The sequence below is a fragment of the Ranitomeya imitator genome, chromosome 5 (genome assembly GCF_032444005.1).
Source record: "Ranitomeya imitator isolate aRanImi1 chromosome 5, aRanImi1.pri, whole genome shotgun sequence".
NCBI lineage: Eukaryota > Metazoa > Chordata > Amphibia > Anura > Dendrobatidae > Ranitomeya > Ranitomeya imitator.
This window is the reverse complement of record NC_091286.1, coordinates 417,867,026-417,885,267: the sequence shown is the minus strand read 5'-3', so window position 1 is coordinate 417,885,267 and position 18,242 is coordinate 417,867,026. Positions and strand designations below refer to the sequence as shown.

Below are 18,242 nucleotides of genomic sequence, written 5' to 3'. Positions count from 1 at the left end.
GTCATCCTGACATCCTCTATGAAGATTTCTTAAATGATTGTACTGCAATAACCTTATTTATAAGTGATTATATATGTACTGTGCTCAGCAGACGTTTGTTAGGCTGTGTGGAAGGTCGGCTCTCTCAGCTGCTTCCCCAGGTAGACACAGGAACACTTTATATTAGAGTCTCTGGGTGTTTTATTTATTCATAAACCATAAAGCCAAAATAGTAACACAAAAACAGTCTTTCTGGAACAAATGAAAATAAAAAGTCCATACAAAGTCCTCCCCAGTATGGCTCCAGCCTTCAGGGACAAACACATGGCAAATCCCGCTGGAGCATGATCCTGGAGGCTTTTTTCCTCCAAACAAACCAGAGAGAGATAAAAAACAGTTGCTGGACATTTAACTCCCTACATCCTTGAGGTGCAGATATTGTGATTAGGCATCTAGCCCATCTCTTACACCTACTCACAACAAAACCCAGACCCTGGTAACTGCTGATTTACTCTTAACACATATCATGCTGGAGGGAAACTTATGGATTTCACATCATGCAGGACAACAACCTTCACAATACATAAAACTCCCATCACATACGACACCAGTGACCCTGTCACAGTTGTTAAATGGTTTACTTTTAGCATCAGTCCATGTGGGGAAGAGTTACATTGGCATTTCCACAAGCTAGTTCCTAGTTAGTGGCATTTATAAAATATATTATAAGATAAGGTACTGTTGATCAGTAGGCCACAAGAGGAGAGTGTGTAGCAACTGAGTAAATTGAAGGGTTAAAGGGAACCTGTCATCAGAAAAAAGACTATTAACCTGTAGATATGGGGTTAACGTACAGGTTAAATTTGTTACTAATCTCCCTGGGGCCTGCACTTACCTGAATGCTGCGGGGAGAAAATTAACTTTATTCTCCTGGTTTCAGTCATGGAGGCAGCACTGGCTCAAGTTCAGTCACTGTCTGAGTGGCATCTGTAACCACATTCCCATCCCTGACTGACACTCCCTCAGCATTGAGGCCATCTGTCATTCAAAGCCAGGGGCGTGGTGCCATTGCAGATTGGGCGTCGAATTCACGTGTCAGAACAGTGGTGCGGGAGCCAAGAATTAAGATGGAAAACTTTTTATAAGGTTAGACTGGAAGCAATATTGTATTCAATAATACACAGAGTATGTACATAGTGCCCTGTATATCACATAGTTGTGCAGTACATACTGCCAACCTCTATACTTCACATCTCTATTAAAGTAGTTGCAATTTACCTCTATACAAGCACGGAAAAATATTCATTTCCCATGGCTTTTGCCTTAAGTCATGATGACTTTCCCGTTTTCAATATTACTGACACCCTTTCACTGTTTGTTCTACGCCTCAATAGTCATTATATTTTCCTTTTTTTTTTCAACAGTTTACAGACAATGGCGTTATAATTTTCAGGCAAAATTTCTATGACCCCGTTTACAACCAGAAACACTCTTATAACTTCCATGACTACGATTATTCTACTCCTCCGATGATAGCCATTTTCTGGGCAGATGCAGATTTCTCCAAAATTGGAGAACTATACTACCAGGTGAGTTAAATCTTTAATAATTGAATCCTAATATACCAAAACTGAATAGACATAATGCTTTCTTTAAACCAAATACTGTTTACTCAGTGTCCTAAATAATGTACTGGAATGACAGTGTTCTCTTTAACAAAAACAACTGTAATCTAAGACTATGAAAGTCATAAAGTTGTTTGCTATTCAATTTTTCTTCCCTTATAAATCTAAATCTTCCTTTTCTTGGTTTTTGCAGACTTATGACTTCCAGGCTTCACCCAATCAACACACAGATTTCAAAACCGACCTTGAATCTGAAATAAAGTCATATTTCCCTTCACTTCCTGTGGATTTTAAAGCTCTCTGGGCCATTAAGATAACGTGGCATCAGGTTCCACCATATCCGGGGTATTTCTTTAAAGACTTTGAGGTGAGAGGACTAGAAACTTAAGCAATTGCTCAGATGTTTCTTAAAATGTTTCCTCTTTTGTAAAACTTTTACAGCAACCCCAGTTCCACATAAGAACAATTTAGACCATTGATTTTTGCCACCACCTGATTTTATTCCTCATTCAGCCGTACAATATGTGTTGCATGAATGTGTTTTATACCTATTTTTGAAGGATATAAGTACCTATGTTTTTTCACGCACTGTGTGTCTGTGCAAAACTCATGGAGACATGTCTGTACCAAGTAAAACTACAAGTCTATGGGTCCATGAAAAACACGCAAAGCACATGGATGGCATTCATGCACCATCTCTATGCTGTCCGTGTTTAACATTGCAAAGTATAGGACAAGATTTTTAGTTTTTCTTTCTTTATCCATATGTGAAAAACATTGATGAAACACTAGTGACTCACTGACCGAACAGTGAAGACACATGGACCCAAAGCACTGATGACACCAGGGCCAGGTGTCAGACCTGTACAGATCTCATATTGATGACCTATTCGTTAATGTGTTATCATATCCTAACAGTTAAAAGTGTTATTTATATATTCATTATACCCATTCATTGTAATCATTCCAACCTTACCATTGTTATTGCAGACAAACACCTACCAAGCTGTGTTAGTTACAGACGGCATCTTCTCTTTCTGCCTGATGCGATATGCAGATGGAGGAATGAACTGGAGTTATAACTCACTTCCCAATTATTACTTACCGAAAATGGGCTACTTCAGGTATATTGCTTGCGCACTATAGCAGTGTGATATGTAGCAGAGAGAGCTTAGTTTCCATTAGTTTGTATAACGCCAATGTGCATCTCTTTTCTGACTTGATCATGCTACCATCCATTTAAAAGAGATTATTTTTAAATAGTCAATGCGGAATCCATGAATGGATAGCTACTAGTGATGAGCGAATAATAATGCTCGGATAAGGTATTATCTGAGCATTCTCATGTGCCAACTGAGGTACTTCGGCATGCTCGAATTATATATTCAAGTCCCCGTAGCTGCTTGTCTCGCGGCTGTTAGACTGCTGCAACACACGCAGGGATTGCCTAACAAACAGGCAATCCCTGCATGTGTTGCGGTTGTTGGACTTGAACATATCTTTTGGAACGTTCGGTTAGCACACGAACATGCTCAGATGATACCTTACCCGAGCAGGTCCGCTCATCACTAATAGCTACATGTTGAAATAATAATACAACTAACAGAGGGATTAAAAAATAAGTAAAAGAAAGGTTAAACTTTTAGTAGGTGTTACATCTTAAATCAATATAATCCCGCATAGGCATCATACAATAACAAAATAATCCAAAAAATAGGCTGACAAACTGTAACCAAACTTCTTGGAATTAAGGGTTAATTTGCATCTGTTTTATTTCCGCATCAGGCTGGTGACACCACATCAACCATCGACAAGGGTTTTATATCACTATAAAATATTCACAAAGCTCAGTCACTGTGTACATTAACAACTTTATCACTGCTAGTAAAAATATTGGATCCAATTGTCATTAGATCATAGTGTTAAAGGGGTTGGGCGCCTTATATATAATTTATAAAGAAAGTTTGTCAGGGACATGATTTTATGGCAATTACTAATATATAAGAATTACAGGTTCTCCTCCTGTTCTTATTTGTGCCACCTTCCTCAGAAAAATGCTTAGCTTTCCTGTCCTGTTGTATTGATATGTGACTAGTTCTGTCCATCAGCTTACTCCAACTGAAAATCACTTCACAAGATAAACTGTTTTAATATTGGAGAAGGATAATGGACAGGTCTGGTCACATGTTCCTACATCGGCAGCCATATTGTGGACAGGAGAGCTGTGCAGTTTGTGAGTAAAGCTACAGTGACAAATACAGAAAGAGAAAGTGTAATACTTATGTATCAGTAAGTGCCATAAATCATGTCCCCAACACAAAACATACAATAATCAACCTCTTTAACCCTTTTCTAACATCAGAATTAATAATCCGTTCATGTTCCCTGGGCCTATTTGACTAGGAACGGATTATTACATCATCATTATTGCCCGCGCACACAGGTGGTGTGCAGGTGATTGCTGCCGAGTTTCAGATGATTCTGTTCACAGCACTCTAACCCCCTGAATGCTGCTATTGAAAGCGATTGCAGCATTCCGGGAGCCGGCAGATCATTGCCATGGTGACCCGATGACGTCATGACAACATCCTGGTCACCAGAGCTAGGAATATTGAATGATCAGCAACTTTCTCTGTCAAAAAATGATAGTCCCATAGTGGGACAAAGTAAAAAAGGTTAAAAAAAGTAAAAACAATTTTATAATATTTGTAAAAATATATTTTTTAAACATCAAAAGATATTGCATCAATAAGTACCGTATTTTTTGGGCTATAAGATGCACCGGACTACAGTATACGACACACCCAGGTTTTAGAGGTGGAAAATAGGGAAAAAAATATGGGTATTGGGGTGCGTCCAAATTTTGGGTAGCCCTGCCACTCACTGCATACGCAATAACATAGTTACATAGTTACATAGTTATTAAGGTTGAAGGAAGACTATAAGTCCATCTAGTTCAACCCATAGCCTAACCTAACATGCCCTAACATGTTGATCCAGAGGAAGGCAAAAAAAAACATGTGGCAAAGAGTAAGCTCCACCTTGGGGAAAAAAATTCCTTCCCGAAACGGTATAGGAGACCCACTGTTTAATAATGGGAACAACAAAGCATAACCGGCTGATGGTTCTCTAAGAAAAGTGAGGGCTGTCAGCTGGCCTTTTTAGGCTATGTGCACACATTGCAGATTAGGCTTAGGAATTTCTGGTGCGGATTCTGCCTCTCCTGGCAAAAAACGCACCTGCGGATTTGTCGCGTTTTTTGTGCGGTTCCGCAGCATTTTTTGTGCGTTTTTCTTGCAGATTTGCTGCGTTTTTTACCCCTGCAGTTATCTATAATGGAATGGGTACAAAAACGCTGCAGATTCACAAAAAGAAGTGACATAGTACTTCTTTTAAACCGCAGTGTTTCCGCAACGGATTTTCCGCAAAGTGTACTGTACACAGCATTTTTTTCTCATTGATTTACATTGTACTGTAAATCAATTGCAGATCTGCAGCGTTTCTGCACCTCAAAAAATGCTGCGGATCTGCAGAGAATCCGCAACATGTGCACATAAACTAAGAATTGTAAAGGCTGCCTGATGGCCCTATAAAAATAGGCTTTGTGACTTTCAGAGTCTCTCCTTCATAAATGAAACAGGATGTGCCTGATGATGTGTCACACCACTTGGCCAGATAAGTTTGTAAAATGTTAAAATTACATTTCCCAGTGAATGCATTTGTCTTGGTTGAAAACAATGCTAAAGTTGAAAAATGGATCAAAAACGCTACGTGTGAGCATAGCCCAAGGTGTGGAGGAGCAGATTTGTTTTTGATTATTTATTTTGCCTTATATACAAGTCATTACCCTTGAAAGGATGTTCCTTAACATATTTCCCAGGAAAATCCATTTTGGTTTTTATATGTTTTATTGTGAGACTGTAAAAGTTGCGCAAGACTGACAACATTGTTCACAGCAGTGACCTATGAGTCAGAAATGCTTCCAGGGGTCTTCCCCATACTGTTCTCATGTCATATGAGCACTGTTCCAATAGATTTCTGCAATTTCTAGTTCCTCTGCAGACCGCCGGAGGGGATCGCTGGCAAAATGCTTGAGTTTCCCATAGACTTGCATTGGGCTCGTTGCTCGGGTCGAGGACCTGAGCATTCCAATTTGCTCGACTCAAGCAACGAGCACCCGAGCATTTTATTGCTCATCCATCAATAAAGATATAAATGAGGTATCGCTGTAATCATGTTGACCCGAAGAATAAAAGTGTCTTATCAATTTTACCATACATGGAACGGCATAACCCCCCCCACCCCAAAAAAAAAAAAAAGTCCTGAATTGCTGGTTTTTGTTCATTCTGCCTCCCAAAATTCGGTATACAAAGCGATAAAAGTAATGTGCCCAAAAAAGGTACCAATAAAAGCGTCAGCTCGTCCTGTAAAAAATAAGCACCACCATGACTCTATGGGCCAAATTATGGAAAAGTTATAGCTCACAAAATATGGTGATGCAAAAACTATTTTTTGCAATAAAACTGTTTTTTTGTGTGTTACAGCAACCAAACATAAAAGCCCAATGTTAATCTGGTATCGCTGTAATCACACCGAACCAAACAATAAAGTTGCCTAATCACTTATACCGCACGAGGAACAGTGTAAAAAAAAAATAAAACCGATTCTTCACCTTCTGTTGATTTTTTCATTCTGCCTCCCAAAGATGGCAGTAAGGCTCAGAGCACATTTATCCCGCACTCTCCACTGAGGGCTTATTCCGGGGTTTCCGTGTAAATCTTTTAAATATATGGTTCAGATGGAACCTCTGGTAGAACATTCCCTATAATGAGGCAGATGGAGACACTGTAGACACCATCTGATCTGTGATCCTGCAGTGTCCATCTTTTTAGGATTGCATAAAAGTGACATTGGCCACAGTTTTGTGCACTTCTGAAAGGAAGGACACCATTGAACAGAGGTTTGATGGAGTCCAGAGTAACTCTGCTGCCTCATAATAGTGAATAGATCTCTAGGGGGTTTCATCTGAATCATGTCACTCAGAGATTTGGATGGAAACCCCAAAGTAAGTGTTCAGCATAGAGCGCCTGATAACTGTGATCCCTAACGTTATGTAAAATTTTCCAAAGAAAAGTTTTAACTCAATCCACAAAAAAGCAAGCCCTCACTCAGGTCTGTCCTCTGTTAATGTAATTATAGGGTGCTTCCACGTTACTGGTTGTACAAAGCCTCTGGAAAATCAAAATGGCTACATAACCCTCCAAAAGAAATTCAGCAAATTCTGCACTCCCAAATCCAAATGCACCCTTCCTTCTGAGCCCTACAGTGTACCTAAACCACTTATAGCGTCCACATGTTTGGTATTTCTGAAGCGATGAGAGCCCTCCTAACTTACCGGTGCATGTCTCCAGAAGCACGGGTTGGGCATAATGTTCTGGTAACTGCAATGCACTGGCCACTACAGCGTACTGTTCACTAGAACAGCAGTTTACGATTTTCACTCAGCAACATTCATTGCTGCTTGTTTCTGGAAAATACTTATTGAGTAAAAATCATCATTACACCTGTAGATAAATTCCCAAAGGGGTATAATTTCCAAAAATGGGGTCAATTAAGAGGGTATTCTACTCTTCTAGCCATTAGGGGCTCTGTATATGCAGTCATCAAACTGTTCTAGGAAAATCTGCCCTCCAGGAGGCAAATTGCACTCCGTTTCTCTCGAGTCTCTCTGTATTAATGTACAGCCACATATGGGGTATTGCCACGTTCAGTAGTAATTGTGGGACAAATTATGGTGCCATTTTTACCCACTTCTTTTGGGAAAATGTAAAATACGGGGCTATAACTAAAGTTTGGTGGTAAAAATGTAGTTTCTTCACTTCCCAATGGTATTAAATTCTGTGACACACTCGTGATGTCAATATGACCACTGCACCCCTAAATGAATTAATTGGGAAGCGTAATATGTAAGATTAATTCACATATAGGGGTTTTCTGTTGTTCTGGCACCTCAGGGGCCCTGCCAATGTGACATGACACCCTCAAATCATTCCAGCAAAATCTGAACTCCAATGTTGCACTGTCACGATAGGACTGGCGAGTAAACTGGGACCAGGGGCACCTTTCCTGGCCCTAGCAGGCACCCTAATTCATTCTGTTCCCCGGGATACCACAGATGGCAAGGATTCTGGGGCCTCCGCCCTTGCCCTGTCACCTAAATGCAGCCCCTGTGCCTGTCCCCCTCCCGGGGAAGAGAGGCGCTATTGTGTACCGTAGTATACCAACCCGACAGACAGGGCTAAAAAGACAAGGGTAAAAGAAAACTCCACTCACACAAAATATACTCTCACAAATAACAGAGGTATTCACCAGGGTGTGAAGGACAGGAGAAGAAAATAAGGCAGGTAAGGATGAGGAATTTCCAAGCGTACAAACCATGCCACAGTCGCACAATAAAATCCTCCAGCTCTCCAAATACCAGCTCTTCACTTCTCCAGGTCTATCTAGCAAGTGCTATCTGAGACAAGGATCAAGCCAGAAGTCCTAGCTTTTACAGGAGAGAGGAGTGGCTAACCTAGCACAGCTGAATGCAGGAATTACCACATGGCTGATTAACCCCTGTCCTGCTGAAAGAAAACAAAAACATTCAATATACTGGAGAAGTGCTTCTTCTCAGCAGTTGAGCAGGAGCCATCAGACGCTGAGGTCTTCTGGTACAACTCTGTTGCGGTAACGCCATGACAGGCGCCTCTTCCCTTTTGAGCATTGCTTTGTGCCTCAAAAGTAGTATTCCCTCACATATTGGGTGTCAGCATACTCAGGAGAAATTGCACAACAAATGATGCAATTTTGGGGTGTAAAATAACATTTTTGTGGGGAAAATGTGATTTTATTATTTTTACTGCTCAATGTTACAAACTTCTGTGAAGCACCTGGAGGATACAGGTGCTTGCCACACATCTAAATACATTCCCTAAGGGGACTGGTTTCAAAAATGCGGTCACTTGTTGGGGGGGTTCCAGAGTTTAGGCACATCAGGGGCTCTCCAAATGGGACATGACATCCACTAATGATTCAAGGAAATTTAACTTTAAAAAAATCAAATGACGTTCCTTCCCTTCCGAGCCCTGCCGTGCGCGCAAACAGTATTTTTGTCCCTCATATGGAGTTTCGGAATGCTCAGGAGAAATTACACAACAAATTTTGTGGTCCATTTTTTCCTGTTACCCTTGTCAAAACAAAAAAAATTGTATCTGAAGTAAATTTTTTGAAAAAAAAAAGTTAAATGTTCATTTTTTTTCCAGATTCCAAAGTACCTGAGAGGATAATAAACTTCTTGAATGTGGTTTTGAGCATTTTCAGGGGTGCAGTTTTTATAGTGGTGTCATTTTTCAGTATCTTCTATCATATAGACCCCTCAAAGTGACTTCAAATGTGATGTGGGCTCTAAAAAAATGGTTTTGCACATTTTGTTGTAAAAATGAAAAATTGCTGATCAACTCTTATCCCTAATAACTTCCTAACAAAAAAAAACTGGTTCTATAATTGTTCTTATGTAGAGTAGACATGTGATAAATGTTACTTATTAACTATTTTCCAATACATATCTTTGAGATTTAAGGGCATGAAAATTCAAAGTTGGAAAATTGCAAAATTTTCTAAAATTTCACCAAAGTTCAATTTTTTTCCACAAATAAACGCAAGTCATACTGAAGAAATATTACCACTATCATGAAGTACAATATGTCATGAAAAAAACATTCTCAGAATTCTCATGATTCATTGAGGCATTCCAGAGTTATTACCTCATAAAGTGACAGTGGTCAGAATTGTAAAAATTGGCTTGATCGTTAACGTGCAAACCACCTTCGGGGGGGTAAAACATACCTTGTAATAGACTAAAACGCAGGCTGTCAGCTATAATAGTTATGTTACTTGCTAGGTACTGCACATCACCATGTCCCATAGAATGTAAGTCCGCAAGGACAGGGTCCTCTCCCCTCTGTACCAGTTTGTCACTGTAATCTTGTTTACTGTAAACGATATCTATAACTCTGTATGTAACCCATTCTCATATACAGCACCATGGAATTAATGGTGCTATATAAATAAATAATAATAATGTCTATAACTTATTTCGTTTAGCGGGGAACCTTCATATTCTCCTGCTGCAAATTTCCCATCATATAATGACCCACACACTAACTCTTTGGATATCCGGAAAATACACAAGCCAGATCAGTACATAGGACAAAATACAAGTGAGTACTGTCCACTTCTCCAGCTAAAAGTTGCACATTATCTTCCTCTGTAAAACTGTATATGAGCAGTCTATTGTTCCTCAGATATCTTTTTCAGGAGTAGAGTTCAAGAGGTTAGCCACCTTTGGGGACACCTGAGGAGCTCAGATTAAAAAAATTGCATTCTTTATGGTCAGACTGACAGAAGAGATCACTGACAGATTCTGGGGGTAAAGAGGTCAGCCATTTTCTTATGTTATTGCAGTTTTCCTCATGTGCTCAGACCTTTCCATCAGCCATCTCCAACAGAAATGCAGCTTTCTCTGTGAGGTGTTTTACCATTGGAAAAGGCTGAAGGACAGGTGTGGTCACATGCTTCTTCATCAGCAGCCATTGTATGGACAGAACTGCTTGTCAGTCTGTTAAGAAAGGTGCACTAATAAGAGAAAATGGACGATTTCTTTACCTCAGAATCTGTCAGTGAGCTCGTTCTGACTTTTTATCGGTCTTTTTATAAGCTCTTCTAAGATGTTTTATTGCAACAGTAAAGGTGAATGTGCAGAAAAACAAAGAGTCTATAGAATCAAAACAGGGTAAAATTTGTAAAGAAACCCTAACGGAAATACGATTTTTAGCCCAAAATACAAGTAATAAAGTAAAACTAAAATGAGCTTTGATACACAATTATATTTGGGATCCATAGGGTATGGATCTGGAGCAAATCACTTATAAAATTTTGTTAACCAAATCTGTACCTCTGTGTGATACTTAACATGATTTATTATTTGATGTATTAAAGGTGTATTTTTCCCTAGAAGCTTTACCTTTTGGGGTAATTTTGATGTCTAAGGCTGGTTTCACATTTGCGGATGGGAGCTTTGCGGAGAGCTGCATAGTTCCTCTGTTAAGCCCCGCCCACTGTTGCACCTCTTCCATTCAGCTCCACATACATCGGTATGCATCCTGCGTACCTATCTTTAACATTCGGTATGCAGGCCATGCAAATGTATGCGGATGCCTCCGCATGCGTCGTTTTGACGATGCACCGAACTGCGTCGAACGCAACATGTTGCATTTTGTTGCGGTCAAAAGGATGCATGTGGAGAGGTGCGGCAGTGGGCAGGGTTTAACGGAGGAACAACACAGCCCACCAGAAAGCCATCGTCCGCAAATGTGAAACTAGCCTAACAGAGGTACCATATGGGCACACACAGAGTCCATACAGGAGATTGGCACACACTTCATTGTCATGTTTGTGATGCCTTAGTATACACACTTGAAAATTGCTTTAGACAATACATTTAGAAAATATGTGAAATTGAGGCTTCAGTAGATGTCTTGTGTCTTAATTTATTTCTCTATCTTACTCCTTTTATTTTCTAATGGCAGACAAAAAAGGCTATTGGGCTTATCGTCTGGAATATAACACAGCTCATTCAGTGAACTACAAGCAGAAATGTTTGAGCTGGTATTATAGTGATATTAAACCATATCCATACTGGAGCTATTTCACAAACCCATGCCCTTGTTCAGAATCACAAGCCATATTTGATCCTTCTTATACACCGGCAAGTCGTCTTTATTCTTATGGCTTTCAACAGAAAAATACAGGTCAGTTCTGATATGGCAATGTACATTAGTATCTATATGTGTGTAGATGAGCACTTCTTCATTTAAATGGAACCTGTCACCCCCCCCCCCCCCAGGCGTTTGTAACTAAAAGAGCCATCTTGTGCAGCACTAATGCTGCATTCTGACAAGGGGGCTCTTTTAGTTTTGGTCCCTGGAACTGCTGAAATAATCGTTTTTGAAATTTGTCCCTCATACCTCAAAATTGCCATGGGGACAGGTCTTTCCCTCCTAATCCAGATGCACCACAACCGTCACTCATGACCTTTGCGCGCCGGGTGCCGCCTCCTCTTCCTTCAATAGCGTACCCGGCGACTGCGCTGTAAGTTCGAAGGTCAGCGCAACTGTGCATGCCTGAAAAAAAATAACAGTGCAGGCGCTGGGAACACTAATGAAGGAAGACGAAGCGGCGCCCAGCACGCAGAGGCCCTGAGTGATGGCTGTGGTGTGTCTGGATTAGGAGGGAAAAACCTGCCCCGTGGCGATTTCTAGGTATGAGGGACAAATTTCAAAAACGATTATTTCAGCAGTGCCAGGGACCAGAACTAAAAGAGCCACCTTGTCAGAATGCAGCATTTGTGCTGCACAAGGTGGCTCTTTTAGTTACAGGCGCCTGGGGGGTGACAGGTTCCCTTTAATGAAAATGTCTGCCTTTGAAATTATGAACTGGCCAACTCTTTACGTGAATCTTACATACTTACTTTTTATGTCGTACTGTGTCCTTCACCTTAGCAAAATATACTTCATTCATTAATTTTTTTTTTATAAAATATTATTGTTTCCATAAAATACCATAAAATGTGTCCACAAGCTGGAAAAGCTTATATAAACTAAGCCTGAAAGCTTGCTGAACAGGTGTAAGTGAGAGTGCACCATCCCATGTTATGCAAGCCCTGTAAAACCAGCTGCTGGCATCACTCGAACTTTGCTGGTGCTGTAGGTTACTACATGTTGTTTTTATTTTACAATGCTTCATTTAAAAAAGGGTGGCCTGTCACAGGCTCCCCCGTTTCTACGTGCAGGGAAACGGCTGTCATTAACCATGATGTCGGCAGTCACGCTCCATCAACACAGCAGTTCAGAAGAGGGAGAGCTGCTCTTTTGAGTTGCTGTTCCATTTTCGTATGGAAAGGTGGACGGTTCTATTTCAAGTAGAAGTGATTCTAACAAGAATAATTGAAATGCAAATAGCAATCCACGTACTAATAATTATCAGTTTCATTTTGTTTTTAGCTTGGTATAGTAACTACTATACGTACCAGTCCACATTTTCATCATGGCATGGAGGAGGCACAAGATGTTACTACAATTACTGGGGTAGTTTGTCCTATGGTGAGAAAGAAAGATACTTACCAACTCCGTGGGAGTATGAAAACAGTTGGCTCAGATGGTCAAACCCCTACTACTACTATACCGAATATTACAACTACTTTATGTCAGAAATGCAGAGACAAAGAACTCAGTACAAAGGTATGGATATTGTACACTTTAATGGGAATTAATAAAATCTTTGACTGTTATTTATTAAGCTGTTTGTTATTTGAAAGCTTTTTTCTATCCACTTTTATATAAAAAAGTAATGGTATGTAGGCTGTGATACTTTTTAATACTTAATTTTATTAGCTCATTTTTCTCTGTGGGACATATTAACATGTAATACAGCAAAGTATTACAACAATGTATCTTGCTCGTACAGAACAAGAAGTTGATCCCTACAATAACTGCTGCTTGTACTCTGGCTCCTCACACCTATGTTCATTGTACCGAGAAAGAAGACCTTATGATTACTGCTATGGATATGTTCCACCAAATTTTGGTAAGCTTATATTCCTCCAACTACTTGTCATGGTGCTAATTAGTCAAAATATTTGAAAAGATAAACTGAACACATCGTTTGTTTTTTAGGTTTCCTATTCGGTGATCCCCACATCAATACATTAGATGGAGTAAAATACACTTTCAATGGCTTGGGAGAGTTCATTTTGACCAATGTGAAAGATGAAAACGATATAGTAATTTTCAGGCTGCAGGGCCGTACTGCTAGGGCTAGCAATGGGACACATGAAACACAGGCAACCAACTTCGTGGGACTGGCTGCGATAATTCAAGATGAGACAACGGTAGAGATGATAATAAAACTAAATATTTATAATATTTGTTTTATCCTAAATCAATGTACACATGATTTAGACTGAGTGAAGTTTTGATTGATGCTCATTGCATCTTTTTTGGAAATTGTCTTTTTGTACAGATTGAGTGGATGCTCCAGGGGAGAAATTCAACCATTGTGAAACTCAATGGCACAGAATTCACATTGCCAGGTAACTTAATTTTTCACATTATGCATTATACAAGTAAAGTAGAACTTTCATTTTTATGGGGAATAAATTTCAATTTTTTTTTTTGTTTCCTAAAAAGAAACAAAACACAGAATTTTCTTTTTGCAGTATATATATTAAAAACATATTTTGACTTGATTAAAACATGGTTCAATATATTATTTTGCTGGAGTCAATTAAGGACATTTGATCTTTTACTAATGACGCTAGTCACAACCTAGAGCCAGGCCTTGAGTCAGCAAAGTCAGTTGTTCCGGGGTCAATATCAAAAGAGCACATAGTAAAACAAAGGAAAATATGAAGTCGTAAGTCAGGTCACATGCAGGGTCAGAATACGAGATAGATAGTGGATAAGCAAAGGGGCAATAACAAATGGATAGTCAGAACATGGTCCAAAGGTCAGCAGCAGCAGAATATCAGATGTAAAGGGTCAATAACAAACAGGTAGTCAGAACATGGTCCAAAGGTAAGCAGCAGAATATCAGATTCATAGGGGCAATAACAAACAGATAGTCAGAACATGGTCCAAAGGTCGGTAGCAGAAGATCAGAACTTACAGCACAGAAATCAGGTGAACACACACCAGAGAGCACAAGCTTAGAACAAGCTTTTGATTGGCAGTGATCTGGGTCAGACAGCTCACCTAAGTAGGGCAATTACCAAGAACAGGGAGGACCTGTGGAAATCTCTGCACCTTTCAGTCTTAGATAGGTCAACCGAGCTGTCAATCAAAGCACTGACAGCTCAGCACTCCCCAGCACAGGATAGGATGACAGAGCTGTCCATCACTGAGATCCAGACACTCTAAGCAGAGAAATCATGACAGTTTTTTTTAAAAATCAAGACTCAATACTTATGGGTGTCTTGATGGGTGTCAAATCACATAAAACAGCTGCATAGTTTACAATTAGGCATGAAATTCCTGTGAATGTATGTGATTAATATTATTATTTTTTCAAGATAACTCTACCTATGTAAGCAAAATCACACTGGAAAAGACAAGCAAAGACGAAATACAAGCCTCATTCGATGGTGGGATCTCAATCACAGTTTCTGCTAATGAGGGAGCTTTGAGCTTTGTCACAATGTTAGATACTATCTACAAGAACAAAACTGAAGGCCTTCTGGGTAAGAAAATATTTGTGCCAGAGCTTAGAAAAATTATAAATTTACCAGTTATCTCAAATGTTGCATTCATTTTTGTATTTAATATCATTGATTTTTTTTCCAGGAATCTTTAATGATGATAAGACAGATGACCTGATGGCTGCTAATGGAACCAAACTGGAATTTAATGGTGTGAACCTTCCGAATGATTACCTGATATTTGAAATCGGAATGACATGTAAGTGGTCATTGGTGTATGTCATTTCAGAATTAGCTTTAAAAAACAAGACGAAAAAGAAGAAGCATAAATGAGCTTTTTACTTGTCGTTTAATTGTTTTTAAATTCAACACTCATATAATACAGACAAAGAGTGTCCTTGTTAGGAAAATAAAAATAAATGTTGTGTTCCCTTTATAAAAGTCTTTGTTTCACAGGGAAAACCTCCCCTTCGGACAGCCTCTTCATCTACAATGAAATCACTGGAGAATCCTGGGACACCTACAACAATAACATGTTTGTGCCACTGTTTTATGATGAGCTGCTTTTGATGACCGACAGTGAAATCATCAAGAAAGCAAATGAGACTTGTCAAGGAAATGATGAGTGTATCTTTGATATCTTGAGTACTGGAAATGAAGCCTTAGGAAAGGCCACACTTGACAGTATTATATCAGCCAATGAACAAAGCAGCACAATGAGTAAGAAATATACATTATCCTCTGTTATTTTCACACTTTCTCAGTAATTTTATATATTACTTGGCTTTTTTTTCTATAACTTTACAACAGTGACAGGTAGAACCTGCCAATCTTTCTGATCTTTATTTTCAAGTCCTTACAAATTCAACTATTATCTTGTAAATAAGCAAAGCATCAACACTTTGTAATCCAAATCTATACAGGTAGTTAGAGAGATCTGACAAAACTTCTCTCTACAGGTAATTTTCCTCCAAATGTTACTGGACCCACCACCATTTTCACCAAGCTTGAGGAGCCGATTACCATCATCTACACGGCCACTGATAAGAACAATGACACTGTGATCTTCTCTCTGGAGACAAACTCTGCTGATATCAATATAACAGGTGAATATATGTCAAGCTGCCCTGATGGTTATGTTTTAAGGTACCGTCTCACAGTGACACTTTGGTCGCTACGACGGCACGATCCGTGACGCTCCAGCATCGCTCCAATATCGATCCAGCGTCGTAGACTGCGGTCACACTTTGCAATGCACGACGCTGGAGCGATAACTTCACGACGTATTTGCGATGTAGAAGCCGTTGGTTACTATGCGCACATCATATACAATATCGTGCACACCTTTGTTACACCATGCGATCATGCCGCCACAGCGGGACACTAGACGACGAAAGAAAGTTTCAAACGATCTGCTATGACGTACGATTCTCAGCGGGGTCCCTGATTGCAGGAGCGTGTCAGACACAGCGAGATCGTAAATATATCGCTGGAACGTCACGAATCGTGCCGTCGTAGCGATCAAAATGCCACTGTGTGACGGTACCCTTACAGTGTACAAGTTAGGGATATACTGATTACTGATATAATATTCAGTTTTAACAAATTGATATGAGCCGATTACATCACTAATATATAAAGCATATCCCTCTCATAGCCTATAACATGCATAATTTATTTTCCTTGTTTCCAAAGCCCTTCATGATTTTCTTTTTGCTGTGCAGATGATGGAGTTTTGGTTTGGTATCCCACCAGTTCAACACCTGTTAATGCCACTATAGTAGCCGATGATTCCAAAGTTGCTACAGACATGATTCTAACCCTGGTGCTCTGCAATTGTACCAACAATGGTGACTGTCTTTATGATAGTCCCATCAGCCTTGGAAATGAAACAACAAACTTTAAGGTAAACTGTCTTATTGAATAACATCATATTTTATAACACCGGAATATGTATTTAATGACATGCATAGTTTACTCAAGTGGCACCTTACTGAATATCTTGCAATGCAGGTCGCCGGGTGTAACTGTTCACCTGCATGGACCGGAATGTACTGTGAAATGGATTTTCTTGCTTGTGCAGAAAACATAAACAAATGTTATGTTAATAATACTTGTGAAGATGCAAAAGCACCCGATGAAGGATATACTTGTGGTCCATGTCCTCAACATCTGACTGGAGATGGAGAAACCTGTACAGGTGAGTAAATACTTTTGTTCACTGCTTCTGCATAAAAAAAATTAATGAATCTTCTAGAAAACAAAATGCTTTTTAATTTAATTTTAGTTTTCAAAAAATGTAATAAAATGGCCATATTATTTAATTTAAACAGCAGCCCATCCTAGTCAAGTGTTAGGAGAGGTTGTAGTCTGAAGAAATGCAAGACCTCTGTCTCAGCTGACAGAAGACCTGTAGAGTAAGCACACATACTACTGCAGAAGTGTGTGAAAGGAGAAGAAATAAATCTTCTACTCAGCTGAGGCTGTAGAAAAAAAATCCTTTGTTTTCAGTCAGTTGAGGAGAAAATGAATTTCTTCTGATGTCACAGCGCTTTCATTCGGCTGAAGGCGATATGTATTTTTGACCATACTAGTCTTCTGTCATAGGTCTCGGGAGTTCCTAGTAGACCACCAATCATTCCAATTTTGGCTATATTTAATTTACAAACGGACCACTGGTAAAGAGGCTTTTGACCAGACTTGTTCATCAGTTTCCTCCTATAAAAAAGAAACATGCAAGCTTGAGAAAGGCTCACACCTTGAGCCAAAATGTCTCAGGAACCTATATGGGCTAATAAACCACTATATTTTTTCTAGCAATGTTTTGACTCAAGGTGTGAGACTTTCCCAAGCTTGAGAAAGGCTCACATCTTGATAAGAAATATTGCAGGAGCCCATATGGGCTATTAAACCACTTTATTTTTTCGAAAACAGAGTGCATCTTTTTGTACTAGATAGATAGATAATAGATTGATATTCGTCACATATATAATTTGTGACTTGCTGGTGCTTAATAATAATAATCTCTTTATTTATATAGCGCCAACATATTCCGCAGCGCTTTACAGTTTTTTGGCACAAATTATCATCACTGTCCCCGATGGGCACTTCGTGTTGGCTCTTCTCGATGCCCTGGTGCTTTGACAATCAGAATAAAGGTGCTTAGGGTTGATGCCGGCTGTAAATTGTCAAAGCACAGCTGACATAAAGGCTTGATATTAGTAATAGAGAGGTGTTTATCTGACACCCCTAAATACTAACCCATTAAAGAAAAAGAACAACACACAAAAAATTTTTTTATTGAAATATACACTCCATCACACTTTCCCTTGTTCACCACTTTA

General features: G+C 39.4%; 1 protein-coding gene across 1 annotated transcript in view; it reads left to right on the top strand.

Moving 5' to 3' along the window:
• The window catches only part of LOC138638067 (mucin-4-like), a 497,598-nt gene that overhangs the window by 98,342 nt on the left and 381,014 nt on the right, over nucleotides 1-18,242 (top strand). The window contains exons 11-25 of the mRNA XM_069727050.1: nucleotides 1,404-1,568; nucleotides 1,798-1,971; nucleotides 2,595-2,728; nucleotides 9,750-9,865; nucleotides 11,234-11,455; nucleotides 12,707-12,943; nucleotides 13,170-13,289; nucleotides 13,379-13,593; nucleotides 13,725-13,794; nucleotides 14,773-14,940; nucleotides 15,044-15,157; nucleotides 15,355-15,618; nucleotides 15,858-16,004; nucleotides 16,623-16,804; nucleotides 16,912-17,098. Of these exons, the coding sequence (XP_069583151.1) occupies nucleotides 1,404-1,568; nucleotides 1,798-1,971; nucleotides 2,595-2,728; nucleotides 9,750-9,865; nucleotides 11,234-11,455; nucleotides 12,707-12,943; nucleotides 13,170-13,289; nucleotides 13,379-13,593; nucleotides 13,725-13,794; nucleotides 14,773-14,940; nucleotides 15,044-15,157; nucleotides 15,355-15,618; nucleotides 15,858-16,004; nucleotides 16,623-16,804; nucleotides 16,912-17,098 (2,515 nt within the window). The remainder of the gene's footprint in view (nucleotides 1-1,403; nucleotides 1,569-1,797; nucleotides 1,972-2,594; nucleotides 2,729-9,749; nucleotides 9,866-11,233; nucleotides 11,456-12,706; nucleotides 12,944-13,169; nucleotides 13,290-13,378; nucleotides 13,594-13,724; nucleotides 13,795-14,772; nucleotides 14,941-15,043; nucleotides 15,158-15,354; nucleotides 15,619-15,857; nucleotides 16,005-16,622; nucleotides 16,805-16,911; nucleotides 17,099-18,242) is intronic.